This window comes from Rattus norvegicus, chromosome 20 (genome assembly GCF_036323735.1).
Source record: "Rattus norvegicus strain BN/NHsdMcwi chromosome 20, GRCr8, whole genome shotgun sequence".
Lineage (NCBI taxonomy): Eukaryota > Metazoa > Chordata > Mammalia > Rodentia > Muridae > Rattus > Rattus norvegicus.
The window spans coordinates 28,901,800-28,924,867 of record NC_086038.1 but is presented as its reverse complement, the minus strand read 5'-3'; the positions used below and the strand labels follow the sequence as shown (position 1 = coordinate 28,924,867).

General features: G+C 50.7%; 1 protein-coding gene across 16 annotated transcripts in view; it reads left to right on the top strand.

Moving 5' to 3' along the window:
• Cdh23 (cadherin-related 23) overlaps window positions 1-23,068 on the top strand; it is a 382,501-nt gene that overhangs the window by 240,757 nt on the left and 118,676 nt on the right. For all 16 annotated transcript variants that reach the window (XM_063278917.1, XM_063278916.1, XM_063278914.1 and 13 more), the window contains 6 exons: window positions 7,380-7,444; window positions 9,335-9,572; window positions 11,798-11,903; window positions 12,533-12,660; window positions 17,962-18,034; window positions 19,634-19,750. In XM_063278917.1, the coding sequence (XP_063134987.1) occupies window positions 7,380-7,444; window positions 9,335-9,572; window positions 11,798-11,903; window positions 12,533-12,660; window positions 17,962-18,034; window positions 19,634-19,750 (727 nt within the window). The remainder of the gene's footprint in view (window positions 1-7,379; window positions 7,445-9,334; window positions 9,573-11,797; window positions 11,904-12,532; window positions 12,661-17,961; window positions 18,035-19,633; window positions 19,751-23,068) is intronic.

Sequence of the window (23,068 nt, the reverse complement as noted above, 5' to 3'; positions counted from 1 at the left end):
CCGTAGAATGGGGGTCCCACAGAGCTATTGGGAAGGTAGAATGAAAGCATAGGAAAATCTGTGGCCTGTAGTGAAATGCTCTAAGGAGAGAGGGGGAGTCCCACTGCCCCTCCCATCCCTGCGCTGAGCAGAGACTCAAGTTTCTGGGCACCGTTCCCCCTCCCTCTCCAGACTCCTCACTCACCTTGTCTTAACCTTTGGAATTTTCTCCGCATGTGTATTTATTTTTTCCCTTTCCGTCCACAGCAGAAAATTACACTTGTGCTGACATTGTCCATCACGAAAATAACTGCTATGGCTACAGTCGCGAAGCTCAAATGCAGACTGCGCTCTGCCAGGAAAGCAGTGTAGGGCAAGGTTGAGGAGATGCCTCAGAAACTGGAGGCCCTGGCACCCCAGCCTGGCATGACTATCCCCAGAGTAAAGGCTTGTGGGGCAGGAGCTGACCATAGGGGCAGTGCTGACCATTGACTATGGGGACAAGAGCTAACCACAGGGGCGGTGCTGACCACACGGTTAGGAACTGACCACAGTGGTGGTGCTGACCACTGACCATGGGCACAGGGATGTGTGCTAAACACAGGGCAGGTGCTGACCTCAGGGACAAGGTGCTGACCACGGAGGCAGAAGCTGGACATGGGGACATGAGTTGGCCATGGAGACAGGTGATTCTGTGGAAGGATCGGTGACGGAGACAAACATGTCCTGAGTCCCCAGGCTTGGGTGTCCTGCCGTGTACAGCCAGTAGCTGTCCTGCAGACACCAGACACCTTACTGCAGAACCTCCTGCCACTAAGATTGGCCTCTCCAAGCCACTCCCCACCTAGCGCCCGCTCTTTGCTGTATCTCCTCATGGCTCCAACCACTGTGTTCCACTAGTTAGCTAGTTCTTTCCAGCCATTTCTCTCTCTCTACTCTGATCATAAGTCACCTTTCGAAGAGGACATGACACCTTGGTTCCTGGCACAGCATCCTACACACTGGAAAGGCTATAGAGAATTTACTGAGTAGCAAGGGAAAGAGGGAGGGTGCTGTCAAAAGCCTCCAGGTGGGTCAGCCATCCTCCATCTGCCTGCCTTTCCACTGTGCCCTGCCTGCAATACCCCATGAAGAGTCATTCAACCTCCATGCTGTCACTGGGTTGGTCTTTATAAGTTGTCTTAGTCAGGGTCTCCATTGCTATGAAGAGATACCATGACCAAGGCAACTCTTATAAGGACAACATTTAATTGGGGCCGGCTTACACATTCTAAGGTTCAGGCCATTTGCATCAAGGAGCATGGCAGCATCCAGGCAGGCATGACACTGGAGGAGCTGAGAATTCTACATCTTATTCAAAAGGCAGCTAGGGGAAGACTGACTCTTCCACAATGGGCAGAGATTCAGAGCCCACCCAGGAGAAGCTCAGATCTAATTTGTTGCTCTTGTGGCCAGTGAAGAACCATACAGATTAATCGGGGGCAACCTGGGGTTCACGAAGCACCTCAAACCCTGATTACTTCTGTGGTGGTCTGAATATGCTTGGCTCACAGGGAGTGGTACTGTTGGGCGGTGTGACCTTGTTGGAGGAAGTGTCTCCTTTACCACAGGGAAGTGGGTATCCATGACTTTCAGGACCCCAGATTATGCCATACATTCCAAGAGAGATGTGACCAAAGACTCCTGGCCAAGGCCAAGGAGTATCCCGAGAGCTCTATAAGGGAAGGGTGTTTTGGGTGGGTCCTGATGGGTAGGTCAAGACTTTTGAATGAAGGGATGGAGTAATGCACACTGGGAGGAGTTTGGGGTACATCGGGGATGAAGGCTGGCTAGGATATAGGTAGCCTTGTCATCAGGGTATTGGCCTGGATTAGTTTATCAAGTAATAAGGAGCCATTGAAGGTTTTTGCTTTTGTTTTGTTTTATGCAGAGAACAGTAATAACTGTTTAAAAACATTCTTATTTGTGTGTGTGTGTGTGTGTGTGTGTGTGTGTGTGTGCACGTGTGTGCAGGTGCCTACAAGAGGCTAGAAGATGGCGTCATACTCCCTGAAACTGGGGTCATAGGTCACCGTGAGCTTCCTGACATGGGGCCGGAAACCAAACTCAAGTCCTGTGAAAGAGCTGGTGTACGCATAGACCTCAGAGGCTTGGCCGGTGGAGTGAACCTTACACTTTGCCGAAGGGCTAGCGTCTTGGACTTCTGTTCCGTCAGTACACAGCAGCAGGCAGTGAGTCACCACGCCGATTGTCCAGCAGCAAGCGTCATGAAGCACTTGCTAGTGCTCTTATATCCTGAGCCATCTCTCTAGTCCCTGTAGAGGCCATCAGATTTGCTAGTAAATTGTGCTAGCATACAGATAGTATATAGATATACTAGTATATAGATATCCTGTGTCAACACAGCTTCTAACTGAGACAAGGTGGGGTGGTGGCCTCTACACAAGTACCTGAAGGGGTTACTAGGATAGTTGAAGCGTTCACCTGGGACTCAGGGTTGCCTTGGTAGCCAGGTGCAGTCTGAGACACCTGTGTGGCCAACTGTGTCATCTCCCCTCCATTCCTGCAGCCTGACCCCAGGAGTGTCCTGCAGGATGCCCACGTACTCTTTTCTAGACTGACAGGGGAGGGGTGCTTGTGTCTACAGGGGAATTCTATTCTCCACCCACAAGCCTCTGAGCACATCCTTATGTGAGCCTGGCCTGTCTGTCACTTGATACAGCAGTGGACATCAGGTATCTGCTGTAAGACAGTCTGAAGAAGGCGATGACCTATTGGATGCTCGAGCAGACAGAGCTGGGCAGGATGGAGCCAGACCAGCAGCTGCCTGACCGCACAGAGTAGTAGCACATGGGTGCACTCATATCCAGCCCTGAGGGTAACACGGGGGTCCCATGTCCCTCAAGGCACAAAATGGATGTAGATAGGGATGTGAAGACGGGTAACTCAGCATCATGGAGCTTCTGTTCCCTCACTGGTAAAAGTTGCTTTTTCATAGCAGAGACCAAAATGCCTGACAGAACAAGTTAATGGAGGGAGATTCTGTTTCAGCTCATGGTTTCAGAGGGTCCGACCCATGGTCCTTTGGTCTCATGCCCTTCAACAGACATCATGGTAACAGGAGTATGTGATGAGTGCTGCCCCTCGGTATTTGAAGGATAGACACAAGAACATGGCACAAAAAGGCCAGGTGCAATATACTCCAGGGACATGCCTTACTGACCTACTGACCTACTTCCTTCATCTAGGTCGCACCTTCCCAAATAGCATCCTAGCTGGGAACCAAGCCTTCAATGTGGGGACGTTTCATACAGAAGCCATAATGGAAGACGGGTTATAAGTAACTACCTGGCAGGATATGGTCACAGTTAATGAGACTTCTAGGGGTTGGGGATTTAGCTCAGTGGTAGAGCGCTTGCCTAGAAAGCGCAAGGCCCTGGGTTCGGTCCCCAGCTCCGAAAAAAAAAAAAAAGAGACTTCTAAGTCTGGGAAGACAGCCCAGCAGTAGTCAAGTATTGTACACAAACATGAGGGACCTGAGTTTGACCCCTAAAACCCCCTAAGAACCCCATGGGGACCTGAGTGTGGTGGTGCCTGCTTGTAACTTCAGTGCTGGTACACAGTGACAGGAGACAGGAGAATCTATCCCTGGGGCTCATTGGCTAGCCAGCCTCCCCTGACTAGCAGGCTCCAGGTCTGAGTGAGAGATCCTGTCTCAGGCAAAGTGGATGGCTCCTGAGGAAGAATTTCTGAGACTGACTTCTGGTCTCTACACACACAAACGTGTGTGCAGATATTATTCCAAGAACACATATAAACACATGTAAACATACACTCAAATACATATAGACAGACATACACACATACATACAGATATGCATGTGGACATACTCCACAAATACGCACATATGCACATCCACACAAACATATATATATGTGTATGTATTATACATATATATATATACACACACAGACACACACGTATATGCATGTGCACATTCAAAAACACATACATATATACATACATTTGTATACACACACATACATACGCAATACACAAACACATATATGTACATACACACATATACACACAGATAAATATATTCATACATACATATGTGCACACAAGCAGACACATATATGCATAATCCTACACATGTTCACATATATATAATATATACTAACACATATGTACATATATCCGTATGTATATATACATGTACATACATATACATATATACAATACATACCAACACATATGTATATGTGCATATATACATACATGTACATAGTATACATATATACACATACAGATCTATACATACAGAGACTCATTTATTATACATTATATTATTATTATTATACATTAATACCATGTTATAATATATACATATATAGTATACATTATATACACCATGCAGATGGGCACAGATGTAGTTATAGACAAACACACAAGTATATCTCACTCCAGGCCCCAGCTAGGATTCTGTCAGCTCGTCTCCACCCTGCACTGGGGTACCCAAGTTAAAGGGGCTGTAGGTTAAAGCATTAACCAAGGCTGGTTTCAAGGAGGACAGGAGCAGGTGAGATAGGCCAGAGAAGGACCCTAAGCTTGGCATAGAGCAGCACAGCCTACTCTGTCCTATGAGTTGTCTGTGGTCAAGCCTGAACTAGAGGTGACTGCACAAGCTAGAGGGACAAGCTGGTGTGGCCCCTCCCCTCCCACCTGATGGCTTCATGGCTTCTTGACCTCACCTTGGCTTCATCCATCTGAGAATCGAAAGCCAGCCCTCGCCTTGGCGCTGGGCCTAAATATATCACACAGTCATTAGATGGTAACACCGAAGGGCTCACAAATGTTCCCTTATCAGCCTTGGCCTGGGCAGGCAGTGAGAGGGCCCTAGGGACCGACCAGGCTCTTTGGAAGCTATACTGAGCCTGACCCACCCAGGGAAGGGAGGGTGGTCCTTAGGGAAGAGGCCAGCATCTATGTTATGATAGTCTCAACTGGTCCCCAAGGACTCACTAGTGGACCCCTCTAGGCCTCAGCTGTTCTAGGACCAAACTCCAGAGTAAAGGGCTAGGTTAGGGGATCTCAGCAGTTCTTCCTGCCTGGACAATCTATATGCAATTTTGTAGGGCTCCCAAAAGAGAAGGGCCATCCTCAGACCTACATGGGAACTTCCCCCAAGGCAAGGACGTATATTTGTGTGGCTGATGGATCACTTTTATCCTTCTTCTCCCTGGGTGAAATCCTTCTGTATTAGTCAGGGGAACAGAACCAATAGAATGAATATATATCGAAGTTCAATTCATCAGATTGGTTTGCAGGATAAGGTCTGTGTATCCTAACTATAATGTTCGTTGTACACGGTGAAACCGAGAAGCAAGTGTTCAGTGCACAAGGCTGGGTACCTCAGCAGTCCCAGGCTAGTACTCAAAGTCTAGGGGATTGAGGGAAAATACCCGGTGTTCAGTCTACTTGGAAGCCAGAAGGTGCTGGTCTCTGTCAGTGAAGAACCACCACCTCCCGCAGGAGCAGCAACTGCAACAGCGTTAGTGTAGAGAAACTTGCCAGCAAGAGTGAAGGCAAACAGGAAAGACTGCAGCTTCCTTCTTCCACCTCCTTTTATGTGGGATGCCACCCATGGCTAGCACGGGTCTTCCCACTTCAAGTAACCTGTTCAAGGGAACCCCCTCACGCAGGTGCCTAGCAGGTTGCCCTTTATTTGATTCTAGATTCAGTGGTGCTGACAAGCGTGATTAGCATGGACCCTTCCCTTCGTCTCGCTTCACGTTCCCCTCCCCCACATTCCTTTTCTTGCTGGGTGTTGCCCATTCATTTCTGGGAGTCAAGAAGCGCCTGTTCCTGTTGTGCCAGGCACTGTGCTAGCCAGAGCCCAGCAGGCAAAGGCTGCACTCTGCAGCACCACCAGCCCTTTCCTCAGAGGAGGAGCATGCTCGGTCCCACAGGGGCCACTGACCTCCATCTTGTGCCTCCACCGAAGGACTCCATGACATGCTACCAGTTTTTCCTCAGACACAGAAACAGTGCTGATATCTGGTGATAGCCCCAATGCTGGTTCGTCCTTGGGACGTAGGGATGGAAGGAAGGAATTTTCCCAACCCTCCCTTCTCCACCCCTGGAAGGGGAGAACAAAGGCATTAGAAGAGCTATGGTTGCCTCTCTCCTGGAACGTCCTGGCTCCTTTCCTTCTGGAACAACCCTCTTGAGGTTAGAGGAGGTCACTCAGAAGCCACAGGCATCAGGTACAAAGTGAGCTTTGTTCTGTTCCAAGCTGTGAGCCTTGGGTGAACTGTTGGTGGTGCCTCAGTTTCCCCATCTATCCATTGGGTTTGTTGTAAGGATGGCCCCTCTGTCAGTCAGGGAGAGATGCTGGTAATGGCTGTTGGCATGAGGAATGGCTCAGGCCAAAGAGCCCCCAGGGTTTAGCCTTACCTACACTGAGAAGCTTAACCCGGCTCTGAACCTGGCTGGGATCCTGGTGTTGGACGGGGTCTGTCTGCACACAGACTCTCGGATCATCGCTATGGAGACACTGAGCGGAAACCTGTTCAGGAGGCACTGCCCCGAGTGCAGGCAGCCCAGAGCCCTCACAAATGGCATCTTTATGAATAGCCACATTTTCTGGTTAACTAAGGTCTTAATTCTCTGGGTATAAACATATTTTTCATTTCATTCATTTGGGATAGAAATATATTATTCATCTATCTGCCTTCCGGAACTGGATATACGGAACACGCATTAGCGTCTCATGAAAATTCAGGTTTATTATAAAGAACGTAGAATTTAATAGATTTCATAGAATCTGGGAGCTTTAAAAAAGAACCTCAGAAAATATTGAGCAGAAAGGCATTAAAACGCGTATTTTTAGCTGCAGTCTCTATTCACATACGATCTTAGAGAGGCGCCTGAGAAGAAAGCAGATGTAAGTGAGCCCCAAGGTCAGCTCAGGCTTTTCCCGACTGGCAGGTGGGGGCAAGCCACAGCTAGCCAGACCTACAGCTTCAGCCTAGGAAGGGGCCAGGGTTCATGTCAAGAGCAGTGCCCTATGCAGACGGCCTGCTGAATATGCAAGACAGAAGAAAGGAGAGGGAAGGAAGGCCCAGATATGCTTTAGCCTGCCCTGTGGACTGCAGCCATATCCAGGGTGAAGCAGAAGCTGATAGCCCCAGCCACAAGAACCTTCTAGAAGGGCTGAGTTCCCAGTGTACCCTGATAGCCGTCTGTGGCCGTTGACCACCTTGCTGAACAGCATGGACTGTGGACCATTTGGTTGGGCCACAGGAAGTCTTTAGAAGTGAGTGACACAGCATGGTTGCCCGGGGCCCACTCGTTCCTGACATGGCAGTGACAGCCTCATCTTCTACTTCCACAGGCAACAGACAATGACGTGGGCACTTTTGGGGAAGTCAACTACTTCTTCAGTGATGACCCCGACAGGTAAGTTCCTGCCCCAACCCTTTGGCCGCAGCCTCTGGTGACTCACAGAGTCCTACAAACTGCCCTATGTTCAGGAAAGCTCCAGGAATCAGAATACTAGAGCAAGGGTTCCCAACCTTCTTCATTCTGCTGTGACCCTTTAATATAGCTACCGTGTTGTGGTAACCCCTGACCTTAAAATTATTTTCATTGTTACTTCATAACTGTAAGCTTTGCCACTGTTATGAATCATGATGAAGATATGTAACGATATGCAGGGTACCTGACATGTTGGTCTGGGGGTCGCGACCCACAGGTTGAGAACCACTGATAGGAAACGAGCCTGTCAGTCTGGATCTTACTAGAATCAGTTCGCTACGCCCCTGAGCTCTCTGGTATAGGGTTTCTTTCTTCAGGAGTGGAGAATGGGACATCTGTGAGGCTCAGGAGTTCTAACAATACTCCTGCTACCAGCAGCCACAGAGGACATTTGAGGCCTGACTCAGTCACTCACCATGCATCAGTCTGGGTCCTGGATCATCCCTTCCTACTGATAAGGAACACCATTCTCTGCTCTCTCATTGCATCCATCTGACAGGAAATTCAAGCTCAGGGAAGCTAAGCTACCTACAGAATGCACACAGCCAGGAGACAATAGGACCTGGCCTCTGTACGTGGCCTTTACCACCAGACACATGGCCTCTACTTCTAGGAGGTGGAACTCAGCAAGCAGCAGCTACTAGGTAGATTCCTTGCCAGCCTCCGGCTGCCTCTCTCCTCATCAGTTCCCCACAACCAAGGGGAGGTCTGTGAAGTTAACACGATCAAAGACCTTGTTGAATTCAGAGGGCAGGTCTGCTGCTAAGAATGAGTAGCCTAGGCCTGGGGAGATGACTCAGTCAGGAAAATGTTTACCCTGACAGGATAAAGACCTGAGTTTGGTCCCAAGAACCCATGTTTTAAAAAGAAAAAATATCAGCTAGGCATGAGTTTGTAATCCCAGGGAAGGGCGAGACCGGAAGATGCCCCGGGGCTCACAGGACAGATGGCCTGACCAAATCAGTGAGAGACCCTGTCACCAAAAACAAGGTAAATGTCATGGTATCTGAGGGATGACATCTAAAGTTGAGCCCTGGTTTCCATACACATGTGCAAACAAGTGTACCTGTGGGCATGTGTAGGTGTGTGCACGCACACATGCACGCACACAGACACAGACACAGACACACAGACACACACACACACACACACACACCACACACACTGCATAGCCCTGTGCATTTGGGACTGACTGAAGTAGTCTGGCTGTGAGCTTGCAGACACAGCCCACACAGTCTACAAGTGATCAGGAAGAGTCTAGGACTCTGTCGGGTGCACCGCAGGACACTCTGTGACTGATACCGCAACGGTAGGAAGAGGCATAGCAGTGGCTGGGCGCACAGGGTGGTGTAGCTCTCAGGGACCTGGTCATCTAGCTCTCTCCTCTCTTCCCATCTCTGGACCTAGGGCTCCCCCGCCCCTCAAGCTGCGGCCTTCCAGACTTGAATGTGGGTATCTACTGAAGAGGCAGAACATACACTACATGGTCCGGCCGGCTAACGTGGGTTTCTAGAGGGCACATTTAGAGGGACCAGTTGACGGTTGGTCTCACCCACAATACCTCTACCATCCTCTTCCCAAAGGCTTGATCCCTCCAGCAACTGATAAGGTCAGCTTCAAGAGAGGACCCAGAACCCTTCTCCAACTATCAGAGAGCAGAGTTCGTATCCCAGATTCTCTATTCAAACACACCCCTGGGCTGAAGTGCCTGCTCACACAGAGGGGCCTGTCACACAGTCCTCAGCCCCTGCAGGAGCTCATCCACAGCTTGCTTTGACCCTGGCATCCTCTCCTCCTCCCTGCCCAACACAGGTTCTCACTGGACAAGGACACAGGCCTCATCATGCTTATAGCCCGGCTGGACTATGAGCTTATCCAGCGTTTCACCTTGACTGTCATTGCCCGGGATGGTGGCGGTGAGGAGACCACAGGCCGGGTCCGGATCAATGTGCTGGATGTCAACGACAATGTGCCCACCTTCCAGAAGGATGCCTACGTGGGTGCTCTGAGGGAGAATGAGCCATCTGTCACACAGCTGGTGCGGCTCAGGGTAAGGCGAAGGGCCCTAAACTTGTCATCTCTTTCCCTGAGTTATTGCAGGAGGTGCTAAACTTCATCTACATGCCTGGTGCTCCTCTGAGCATCACCTCCTGCCCCTAGAGACTCAGAGGGACACCTTCAGAGTGTCTACCTCAACCCAGATATCAGGCCATTTATCATAAGAACACTCAGGTTCCTTAAAAGGCCATAGAGTGGTAGAAGTCCTGTCACAAGACCATCAGACTGTCCAGAGGGGAGGTAAATTGGCTCAATAGGAAAGGGCTGCCATTTAAACATGACGACCTGAGTTTAGTCCTGAACACACCTGTAAAAACTCATGGGCTAGAGAGATGCCTGTGCAGTTAAGAGCGCTGTCTGCTCTTCCAAAGGACCTGAGTTCAATTCCCAGCAACCACATGGTGGCTCACAACCATCTGTAATGGGATCCGATGCCCTCTTCTGGTGCGTCTGAAGACAGCTACAGTATATTTGTATACATAAAATAAAGCAATAAGTCTTTAAAAAAAATAAGCTAACTCACACCCTCACACCTATAATCCCAGTGCTGAGGTGGGGAAGCAGGAGGACCTGTGTGAGCCAACAGACAAGATCCAGTGGCAATGAGAAAGACTCTCTCTGAAAAGATAAGGCGAAGATCGATGAATAAGACATCTGATATCAACCTCTGGACCCCCACACATGCAATTCACACAGGTGCACATGCATCTGCACATATGTGTGCATATACACTTGAGCATGTCCACGGAGACAACAAAAGGGAACGCAGGAGAGAGATGGGTAGGATGGCATAGCCTGTGGGGAGGGAGCAGGGCTCACCTGAAGTGGAGACTCTGTTCTTCAAGGGTTTCCCTGAAGCAAGTCCCTAGTGCACAGCAGAGATCTCCAACCAGGGACTTCATGTCCCCTCACCTCTCACCTATGCCCACGTCCAAAGTGACAGGACCCAGGGCCTCCCCTTGGAGCTTGTTTCTGAAACTAGAGATGAAGGCAATGGTGGGCACAGGGTGCACAAAAGGTGGGACTGTGTGACACCCACCCTGGCATGGTTTCCTCAGAGACCCCGCTCTTCCCTTTGACTTGGCCCCAGCAAGCTGGGAAGTCCTGGAGGCTCTGTAGAATCAGAGACACTCTGGAGAGAGGCTAGTTCATACCTCGAGCCAGAGGAGGGAAGATCCCTGGCCCCTTCCAGATGCCTGCTTCCTCTGCCTTGCTACATGCTACATGCTACATGCTACATGCTACATGTGTCTAACAGGGATCTGTTGCTGCGCCAAGCCACGTGTGCTCCTGCACTGGTGAGCCATAGGTCCTGCACAGAGAAGGCCAATGGGCTGGTTGCAAGCAGCAGTTAAGAAATCACAGTGGGCGTGAGGGCATGAGCGGGATGCACAAGGGCCCATGTCTTGGTCTGTTTTTTTTTTTTTTGTTTTTTGTTTTTTTTTTTGTTTTTTTTTTTTTGTTGCTAGAACACAACGGCTGAGGCTGCCTACTTTATAACGAAAATGAAGTAGGCTGTGTGTGTCAGTCAAGTCGCCCTCTGATGAGCACTCCTTGGTTCTCTCACCATGATATAGACAGCATCATGAGTAGAACAGAGGAGGAGGCTCACACAGCTCCATAGGAAGCAAAACAGAGTCAGTCAATGCTTTTTCTGTAGCGATTTGATCTTGAGGAAACTAACCAGGATCCCTCAAAAACTAAATTAATCCATGCTGGTGACAGAGCCTCCAGAGACGTAACCACTTCACACTAGACCCTGCCTCTTAAAAGTTCCACTATCCCTTACTACCACACTCCTGAGGACCAATCCATCACCGTATGGACCCTTGGGGACAAACTGACTCCCAACCATGGTGGGCTTATCTCTAGGGAGGCACTATGTCCTGAGGTGTTGGGATCTGAGACCAAGAATATGGATCGGTGACATGCCAGGTATCTTCTCAGGGGGAGGGGGGCAGCCCCACTTTCAACCTGGCCTCTCCACTTTCCAGCCCACCCCTGTGCCCACAAGTGGACGGAACAGAGTTATTCTGGGAGCCAGAGAGTGGGTTCCTGTGGAGAAACAAGAGGGTCCCCGAGGTCCTGGGCCACGAGGTAGCCTAAGCACATCACCCAAAGAAGACCTGAGAGGAGCTGGGCTGCCTCTCTGCCACCCTCGCCTGTCCCCAGGTCCATGGTGGACTCGCCGGGCCTTGACTGCCCTGTTTCTTCCAGGCAACAGATGAAGACTCCCCTCCCAACAACCTGATCACCTACAGCATCGTCAACGCGTCCGCCTTCGGCAGCTACTTTGACATCAGTGTGTATGAAGGCTATGGAGGTATGTGGCGGGGGACCCAGTAGGGAAGAGAGTTGGTGGGACCCTAACAGTCATGACACCCTCCAGGGGTGGGGGCACCCTCCCTCTCCCATACTCGACGAACTCTTCTGGAAGCTGCCAGGCCCCCTGTGGCTAGAATAAGATGTGGCCGGAGATCATCTCTCCCCAAGGCCAATAGCTGTCTCACGCCAGCCAGACCTCTCTTTGGGTCTGAGGCCCACAGCCAGCCCTGTGGGTACAGCCTGAAGCCTGAGGTGACTGGAGCTGATGAAGGGAGCAGTATGAATGGACCTCACTGTCCTCCGGGCAGCGCAGTGTGGCTACCTCCTAGTCTTCACAGGCTGCAGCCTTTTCTGGAGGGCAGAATCTCCATCTAATGAAATAGGAGACAGTGAAGGAGTCCTTTCCCAGCAGCCATGGTCTGTGGAGTTCAGGAGAACAATGACAAAGTCACCTTGTTACCACCATAGTGGCCGGTTGGTGGGCGAGCACAGAGCCAGGCACTGCCAGTCAGTAAACCAAGTGAAAGGCCTGGGGGTGAGAGAGCTTGCCACGCTCTGTCTGTTAGGAAACTCTGTAGCTAGGTGGCTGAACTCTGCTTATTAAGGTCCTTGGTCCTCCTCTTCCAGTGATCAGTGTGAGCCGCCCACTGGATTATGAACAGATACCCAATGGGCTGATATACCTAACCGTCATGGCCAAGGATGCAGGCAACCCTCCGCTCTACAGCACCGTCCCTGTCACCATTGAGGTGTTTGTAAGTATCCAGGCCACTGGCTTTACTCTCCCAGAGTGGTGAATGCTTCTCAGAGTACCAGAGGCCTCTCCTCGGCTTAGTGGTAAAGACCTGTCTCCTCACCATTGAAACTACCTCAAATCATGCTCCCTGAGCACCACACCATTGCTTTGGCTGCCAAGCCACCAGCCTGCATGAGCAGAGAGACCCAGGACCCAGAGCTCGGTGAGAGGTGCATGACCCTGCTTTGGCTCCATGCAAAGCCTTGGGTGTCTTCTGGAAAGCAAGGTCTGGGAGAGAAAGAGGGAGATGGCGGAGGATCCCTTCCTCGGAAGCCACGTTCCATGATGGGAAGCTCATCATTCCTCTTCCTGTCTCTCTTTGTACCCCTCTTCCCTCTTCCTGCCTCTCTCTGGTCTGAAGATGGAAAGGGGCCTGAACACAGCCTGCCGCCTGTCTGACATGAATATCAAATACACCTTAGTGCTTTCCTGTCTGAAATTATCAGTCTCCGAATCCATCTCCGCACTGGCTCATTTGCCATGCGCCGCTCCCCCAGCCACGCTGGGGGCGGGGGGACGTAGAGCCTAGTCTGACAGCAAGGCCCACAGGTCTTTTCCTCCAGGACCCCCACACACACACCTGAGCACACACCGGCATGTCCCCTCCCTAGTTGCAACGGAGGGTGAATGAATGTCAGTAGGAGTTAGGATTAAATGGCGCCGGCAGCTGGGACATACTAGGGGCAGGGGTGGGTGGGGGTGGAACACAGCTCAGGAATGTCCCCAGAACAGGCTTGCAGCTGGCCTTCCTAGCAGCCAGCTTCAGGCAGCCCTTGGGATAGGCCCACAGGAGTCCTTTACTTAGCCTGAGACTGGGACCCGCTTCCAAGCAGACGGGTCCAGGACAGGAGGCCCCTTCTTCCTCATTCACTAGGGCGGAGTGATAAGGGGTCTACATGATGCCTAAGGAAGCATGCAGGGGACAATGGGAGTGGGGATGCTGGGGTGGGGTAAAGGAGCCTATGCAGAGATAGGGACAGCTTGGGGATGCTTAGAGGGTGAGAAGAAGAGACTCATGGGAGTCCAAAAACACTGAACTACCTCTTCCTGCTTTAACATATCAGGGTATCCCCAAGAGCCAGAACATGCCCAGTGTCTAGTGCTTATCACATGACCCGCCCCTGACCACACCCCTCAGCCTAGCCTTGGTTTCCCTATCCTGACCACAATCCCTAACCCTGCCCTCCTCAGAGCCACACATTGCCTCTTGACCCAGCCAAGCCTCCCTCCAACCCCCGCCCTCCTCCATTCTATCTGCATTTGAGGCACATGAAGTCTAGCACTTTGGAGAGTCAGCATAGTGCTAGTACCACAGCCCCAGGGGATGTAGAACAAAAGAGGAGGAGCTCAGTGCTTCTTGGGGTTCTTCCTGGGGGCATGCGGCTCAGGACCTGCCTCCGTTACCCACTCTGAACCTCAGTTTTCTCATCTGCGAATGGGGACCGTTACGGTGCCTACCCCATAACTACCACACAAAGGGCTTGAGAGCACACAGGCAGTTGCCCTGGCGTCTATGATGACATGTGTCCTGCCAACAACAGCATGCCCAGCCTGACCTTTCGCCAATGAGGGCTCTGGAGGGGGGAGAGGCTGAGCAGGACTCTCTAGGCTTTGGGACAAGGAACTAGGAAGGGTAGGGTGAGGGAGGGGTGGGGAGCACATTCTGGTTTCACTCAGCTGCTTTGGTAAAACACTGAACAAATGCAACCCTCATTATGGAGGAAAGGGTCTAGTTGGCTCAGGTCAGTCAGGGCAGGCACTGAAACAGAAACTTGAAGTAGAAGCCATGGAGGAACACTCTTTGCAGCTGGTCCCCTGACTCACTTAGGGTTCATGGGCACTTAGCTTTCTTATATAGCCAAGGCCCTCCTGCCTAGGGCTGGTGCCGCCCACAGTGGGCTGGGCCACATCAATCAATGATCAAGACAATTCCTCAGACAGGGCCGCAGGCCAGTGTATTGACTACGACTCCATCAGATGACTCTAGGGTGTGCCAAGTTGACATTTGACACTTGTTAGGACAGGGGGGTTTAGGGAGACAGGTTGAAGTGGTCCACCCTGGCCTAGACAGGTCATATGGACAGTAAAACTCACCGGTTCCACATGGAGCCAGGAGCTTCCTGTAGCATAGTCCCATCTAAGCCCTTGATGATGGAGTAAACAGAGCCAGATGACAGAGCTGGGATGGAACCCACACCCAAGGAGCATCTGATCAGACACTTTTCTCTCCATAGTCATAGACCTGGAAAATGGGGACACCCTCACCCACATGTGACTGAGCCCAGTACTCTTCAGAGTCCCCACCCCTGCCCTGTGAATAGGATTAACTGAGCCAGGGATGTCTTATCAGTAAAGTGTGGTTCTTATGGCTATAACCTGGGAAGCTGAAGCAGGAATACATTCATGAGTTCGAGATCAGCCTGGGCTACAGGCAAATCTAAACTATACTGGGTAACAAATTGATGCCCTATCTCAATAAACCAAAATAAAGTGTAGTTCTCACCTAGTGGGCCCCAATTAGGGCCAAGACTCTGCACCCGTGTCAAGTCCTGCTGGGGTTGACAGTGGACTATTGCTGTTTCCTGTTAAGGGGCCATACTGGGCACAACCAGGCTGTCTACAACCTGCCCTTGGGACACTGAAATCCAGACTATAATCTGCCCTCTGTGACTCAGTGGAAAAAGAGACCTGACAGGGCCTCTTCTTTGCCTCAGCTCCCTCTAGGGGACCAGAGCAAACAAGACCAAGGACTGAGCTGTCCTTTTCCCAATGTAAATGAAGTGGGGTAAATAGCCTTTCTGCCCAGATACCAGGCAGGAGACACTCCGTGTGTGTGTGGGGGGGGGGGGAATGATTACAAGCTCCACCAATCTCCAGTTAGGTAAGCTAGCCATCCCCGGACAAGCAGAAGGGTCCCCATTGTCACATCCTCCTGGCGCTGTCAGCAGGGAGAGCCCCTGGGGGTCTGCACTTCCCCTGAGTCTAGCCCAGCCATCAGGCAGCAGGAGGAGCCAACAACAAAGACAGGTGCCACCGTGGCTCTCAGAGAACGTCAGCTCAGCTCCCTAGCAGGGCATTTGGACAACATAGTCACTCGTGTCTAAGGACCACACTTGAAAAGGTCACCGCCTTCGGGTTGATTTCGCACGTGGGTGATTTTTAAGTAGCTGTCACTCTGCTTAGCGGCCTCCTCTCTTGGCCGAAAGGATTTTTCTCTTGCCTTAAAAAAAAAAAAAAAAAAAAAAAAACAGACACCGCTTTCATTGAATAATTGGCAGAAGTCTTCCCACGCAGGCTGGCGTGGGGAGAGGCGGGAGAGTACCTTCGGGCTTGGGCAAGGAGGAGCAGGTAAGAGAAGCCAGGTGATCCCTTTTCATCCGCCGCTTGTTGGTTTTTAATAAAGAAGTCAAACTCGGTTTGTAGATTTCCCATTAGGGGACAATAAGCTTTTATAGCGGGAGCCACTGAATTAGAACTAATAGCAACTACAGCGCCAGAATCCGGGGAAATATCACCGCTAATAAGTTTCTGCCTCGTGCTCTGTCGCTGACATTCTCGGCGTTGCTTCATGCAGCCAAGCAGAAGCCTCAGTGTGTATTACCCAAAGCACTTGAGCCCATGCCCGGAGCCTGGGTGAGGCCCTGGGAGGCCTGTGGGGACATTGGATGTCAGGAGACTTCCAAGGCTCCTTGGGAAGAGGTGAGCCTGTACGCAGGACAGAGTGAGGGGACAGATTTAAGAAAGAAATGGAGCAATCGATCCTGAGAACACACCCTGCAGCAGGCTGGGGTTATCCACAGTCTGGGGAGAGGAGAGCCAGGCAGCACGGTCTCATCTTTCTCCTGCTTGCTCATGCAGAAGAAACCGTAGCAAAAGAGTTCAACAAACACAAGCTGTGTCCCCTGGAGGAGTCCCCAGTTCCCTGAGCTCTGAGGACTTCGCAGTGGGACCCATTGAATATTGTGACATGGGGAGAAAGGCAGAACACTCAGCCAGCTCCTGAGCTCCTCCCTGCTCTACTGAGCTGAGGAGGGGAGCATGGAGCTGAGCCGGAGTCGAGGGAACCAGAGAGACTTCAGTGAAGAGGGCAACTGGGAGGAATTCTTGGTGAGTGATTGTGGAAGTTGGCCATGGTGAGAGTCCCAAAGGCAGGAGGCTCGCTTCTCTGACTGAAGAGTTTAGGGAGCTGTGGGCTGCACCTGGCACTGGCTTTCCCCAACTCAGGGCTCATCTCTACCTGGTTCAGCTCCTCAGCCAGGCTTCCCACTCACACCCCTAGCTGCTACCAGCTGAGCCAAAGAAAGGAATGCTCTCAAACTGGCAGGTACCAGGCTGCAGGCCAGGGTGGTACAGAGGAGGGGAAGCTGGCAGATCAAGCTGTCTAACCTCATCTACAGCCAATCCAGACTCTGGGAGTAGCCTGCCCTGCCCCTGCATGCTTTGGTATCCTTGCTGCTAAACATGCTTTTCTCCTTCACTCTTTGAAATGTATTCATTTATTTTTGTGTACATTGATGTTTTGCACAGGAGCCAGATCCTCTGAAATTACAGCTGTAAGCTGCCGTGTGGGTGCTGGGAATCGAACTGGGATCCTCTGGAAGAGCAGACAGTGCTCTTTACTGTTGAGCCGTCTCTCCAACCCTCTCCCTCACTTTTTAATTAATTAAAAATATGTATGTGATTGGGTGTTTTGATTTGTGAATGTCTCTGTACCAGGTGGGTGCCTAATACCAGAACCCCGGGAACTGAATTATAAATAGTTGTAGGTGCTGGGGATTGAACCCGGGTCCTCTGGAAGAGTAGCCAGTGCTCTCGACCACCAAGCCATCTCTCCAGCCCTCTCCCTTCATTTTAGCAGACCTTCTAGAACCTTTCACTGTATCTTGTCTCAGAGAGGAGATCAAGTGGACTCTGTATAGGAATGAAAGAACTAAGGGATTAGGCCTCTGGAGTAAGCTTGGAGTGCAGCTGGGAGGCGGGAGACTAGGAGCTCACTGCTGTCTTATTCAGTTTCTGTCTCTATATCTCATTTCATCCCCTCCCCCAACCCTTATACATCTCCCCAATGACTGACTACCCAACCTATCCTTCAACATGACCTGGCAGAGGGATTCCTGGCTTTCAGAATACCCTAGCCACTGGTGATACTTAGAGGCCAGAGGCCCTCAAGGCCACCCTTCGTAAACCACCCCTTGGTTCCTACTTCAGGCAGTTGGCCAGGTACCTTCCCGGCACACTGATCCTTGTGCTTCCCTTCCAGGATGAGAACGACAACCCTCCCACCTTCAGCAAGCCTGCCTACTTCGTGTCTGTGGTGGAGAACATCATGGCAGGTATGGCTGGGGCAGGGGCGGAAGGGACATACACACACACATCATGGCAGGTAGAGACAGGCTTGGTACATACATTTGGGGCCTACTGTCAGCTTCTCAGTCATCCACAACAAATCAGGGAAGTCTTGGGGACATCTGGTTATTGTCACTACCATGTGCAGAACCCTCATTGGATACTGGGTCACGTTCATCTGCAGCCAGTCCAGTGGAAAAAGAATAATCTTGATTAAAGAACCTAGAGTGGTGTGTTCTGAGACTTGTACCATGAGTCAGATCCCAGGAGCCGTGACTTTCAGTGGGGTGGCGTGGAAGGGCAGTCTTGGAGTATGTTCCAGTAAACGCCTGAGAATGGAAGGCCCAACTGGAGCCAGCACCACAAGTTCCGTATGTGGGTCCCTGTCCTTGGGCAGATGACAGCTTCACCTTCACCCCCAAGTGTGCAGTCCTCATGGATATGCGTATTGCAAAGACTTCTGAGCCCCAGTGTAAATAAAATAGGAGACACTGAGTATCCATCACGGCTGAACTTAGAGACGGTTGAAATCAATATGGCCAGAGCTAGAGCTAGAGTATTCCATATATTGGGGTCTGAAGAGAGCCTCTAGGTACCTCTCCAGTATCTGAAGGTGAGTCAGTTGGGTGCCAGGCTGTGCCAACTCCCACATTCCTGTGTCTAGCCTCCTCTAAAGGTTATCCCTACTAAAGGCACTCAGTGCTCCCTACTCTGCCAGGCACTCTGCAAAGACAGGTCTTCCCGTATGACAACTAATTCTCTCCCTATCTCATAGTCCCAGAATCAAAGAGTACATCTGAGACCCCTGGCCACCCCAAAGAGGCCTGCCTGATGCATGCTTTTCTTGGAGACTGCTAGTCCCCCAGTGCCTGGCACCTATATACTTCTCCCAGAAGCCCTGCAGGTAGACCCCTGTTGGGTCATCTGCAGAGGAAGTGGCTAAGGCGCTCTTCAGAGGGCCAGAGGGCTCTAATCTGGGATGACACCCAACCTCTGAGTGCCTCCAAGAGCAGGATGGTGGCAAACCCAAATCCTGGGTGGGCGCAGACATAAGCCAAACCACTTGTGGGCTCTGGCCAGGGCTGCAGGGGTAGCCACCCCTCCCCAAACTGAGGAGTCTATGTAGATGGGAAAGAAGAGAAAGGCAAAGACCTTCCCTGGACATTAACGAGAAAATAAAGTCCTTTATAGATTCTGTCATGAAGAAGATGAAACAGGACCAAGAATGGGACGTGTGGTAAATGCAGAATAATTTATATTGGGTGGTAAATGCAGAATAATTTATATTGGGTGCTTTGTTTCTCTGGCTTCGAATCAAAGCCAGTGGATCTGGGTGGATTTGATCCACAGGACAGCCGGGCAAGGTCAGGGGGTATTTTGTGCTATTGGAGGCTGGGCCAGGTGTCTGGGGGAGGGGAGGGGAGAAGACCCTATCCCACCTCACCTCTGTAGGTAAGTCCACTCCGCACCCTGGGGTACCTCGTCTAAGGCTCTCTAACTCCTTGAGTCATGATCACTACAGGATCTGATGCCAGGGAGTGGTGGGGTTTGAAGAGCAACTCTTCTACCTCTCTGTCTTCCTAAAGGAGCCACAGTGTTGTTCCTAAATGCCACGGACCTGGACCGCTCCCGGGAGTATGGGCAGGAGTCTATCATCTATTCGCTGGAGGGCTCCTCACAGTTCCGCATCAATGCCCGCTCTGGTGAGCCCCCTAACCTGCTGCTCTGCACCATCAGGGCTGCCCTTCCTGGGCCAGTCAGGGGCCATGGTCTCCTTCCATGCGCTTAGCAGCAAGCTGGATTTAAGTGTCCGATTTCACCTCTGGAATAGTCACTCTAGCGCTCATTGTTCATCTTACCCTGGGCTACCTCACTGCAGCATGTCCCCCATGCAGTGCCTCTCAAGGGCAAAGAGTGGCTAAAGCTGTTCATTTTCCAAACAGCAGACACTCGCTATTTGTCAGGGGCGTGTTCATCCCCAACTGTCTTCCATCATGGCTGCTCACTTGGGTCTTAAACCTGGGCTCCCCTTCATATGAACCAGTGTTGCCTTTGAGCTGTTGTGTGTTCTAGAGTTGTGTGTACTAGAACCATTGTGTACACTAGAGCCATTGTGTACACTAGAGCTGTTGTGTGCACTAGAGCTGTTGTGTGTACTAGAGCTGTTGTGTGCACTAGAGCCATTGTGTGCACTAGAGCCATTGTGTGCACTAGAGCCATTGTATGCAGTAGAGCTGTTGTGTGCACTAGAGCTGTTGTGTGCACAGGAGCTGTTGTGTGCACATGAGATGTTGTGTGCACTAGAGCTGTTGTGTGCACTAGAGCCGTTGTGTGCACTAGAGCTGTTGTGTGCACTAGAGCCGTTGTGTGCACTAGAGCTGTTGTGTGCACTAGAGCCGTTGTGTGCACTAGAGCTGTTGTGTGCACTAGAGCCATTGTGTGCACTAGAGCTGTTGTGTGCACTAGAGCCATTGTGTGCACTAGATGAATGACTGTGATAAGCACACCTAAAATCAGCATGCAGGAAGTACAGAACAAAGTCACCCCTGTTGTTTTCTTCTGTATATTCACCTGAGGTCCCATCTGTAGTTCCATTTGTCCTGTGCCTTTTCTAAGACTCTCTATACACCTCAGACTCTCCTCCTTGAAGCCCAGGGGTGGAGGGGTAAGCTAAGAGAATAAGATCCCAGGCTGTTCAGAATGCCTGGGGGGAATTTGGGACTCCTTGTGCTCATTTGGAAGGTGTCTAATTCAATATTCAAGCACAGGAAGAATAAAGTATGGCCCCTTTGGGGTCTGGGTCAGCTGCATGGACATGGTAGTAACCTGCTTCTAAAGGGCATTTCTGTAAGTTTAAGGGAACTCTAGATGCCAACAGGCTTATCCCAGACTCTCATTGACTCAGAATAGGAACATACAGCAATGTGGGCAGATGTCCAGTGGACGAACCTTTTACATGACAATTCTAACCCAGGTCCTTTCCATGTTGTGGCTCCAAGTTCCCTGAAAAAGGAGAAAGCATACAAGGAACATCGTACAAGCGGATCTGACAGGCCAGGCCTGAAAGGGGCATCTGTCACCCTTGTACATGATACCTTGTCCACAGTAGGCAGGGGCTACCTCACTATGAGAAAGCTAGGGGAACAGGGTCCCTGCCTAATGACCACCAGTCAGCCACAGCTCACCTGGCCATGGAGCAAGGATATTGCCATCGTCCTGTTGTCCCTTCCTGTCGTCCATGATTCCTGGATCATGGTGAGCCTTCCAGTTCTCCTTCCTGCTCTTACTCCCATCACTCTTGAGGATGATGGCTGCTATTGTGTACAAGGACAAGGAGAGAAGCCAGAGTCACACAAATCTCTCCTTCCACCTCGGGCCTTCCTCCTATTCTCAGAGCAACCTCCTTAGCAAGCTTCATTTCCAAGAAGCAGTGAGCCCACCTCAGAACCTGCACAGGGTTGGTTCCATGAATCCCAGGGACAGCAGAGCATTGCCGCCCCCCTAGGGAAAATTACCATTTTCGTTTGCATGTAGCCCACACCTATCTTCCAGCCCCCTTAAGTCACTTCTCAATCACTAAGAAAGAACACTGCATGTGATGCCTATTCTGTGTAGAGCACGGGATGGGGAGATGGTCCGGTGGTAACATGCTTATTGGGCAATGTGAGAATGTAAGTTCATATCTCCAGCACCCACAGAAAGCAGTGATGTGTGTCAGTAAGCCTAGCACTCTTGCACTGAGATAGGAGACAGAGACAGGAGAGTGCAGCTTACAGACAGCCTGGGCTACATAACACCAAACAAGGGACCTCATCTCAAATGAGGTGTCAAGTTAGGATTAACACCCAAAGTTGTTCTGTCACCTCCACAGTTTGCTGTGGGACATGCACAGCTACATACACATACACACACACACACACACACACACACACACACACATACACACACACATACACACATACACACACACACATACACACACACACACATACACACACACACATACACACATACATACACACACACATACACACACATACATACACACACACGGAGCCCAGGGCTGGAGACAGCTCAGTTGGTAGAATATTTGCCTAATACGAATGAAGCCATGGGCTCCATTCCAGGCTTGATGGAACCTGCCTGTAGTCTAGCACTTAGGAGGTAGAGGCAAGAAGTTCAAAGTCATTCTCAGCTATGTAGTAAGTCCCAGGCCATGCTGGCACCATGAGACCTCTATCTCACAAACAACAGAAAATTGTTGTACTATATCATACAAAGAATAATGACAAAAAAATTTAATCTCCACTCTGAAGCCAGATGCAATTCGTAAAGCATTTCCGATCCAAGGAGAGTTTTGGTCTGCAGATGTGGAACCTGCAGATAGTGTATCAGCGCCCTTCATGAACACAAACCAAGAGCTCAGTACTATCTTGTTTCCCTTCCAGCATCACCCCCATTTTCCAGATGAGAAAACTGAGGCAAGAGCCAAACTCAGAATTTGACTGAGGTCCCTCAGAGTTTGACCAGCCGACCCCAGAGCTCAAATGTTAACTTTCTGGGGTCCATGAAACCATAGCTGAGCTCTGTCTCACCACCTACACATCCTGCTGCAGTCAGGGACTCCAGCCTCACCCCCAGGGCCTTCAATAAAGATGCTTTTCTGCTACCTTAACATGTCCTCAACCCAAAGGTGGGAACATCTTCCTCTGAGGTCCTTGGTCACATTAGCCAGGCCTGCTACACAGAGGTGGCCTTAATTGATTCTAATTTCCCAGATGGGAAAAGCCATCTATCATGAATACAAGTTCCCGTTCAAAACTTCTTACAGATTAATTTTCCTAGCCCTAGCAATTCATTAATTGATACTACCCAGCAAGGAGCATGGCTCCTGGGCAGACCTTAGTCAGCCCATGGTCCCTGGCTCTGTCACCTTCATTGCCTTGTCCCCCAACTCTGTCTCCTGTTCAACCCAAGGCAGGTGGCTGTGTCAGGGAGAGAAATGTGAATGTAAGGGGACT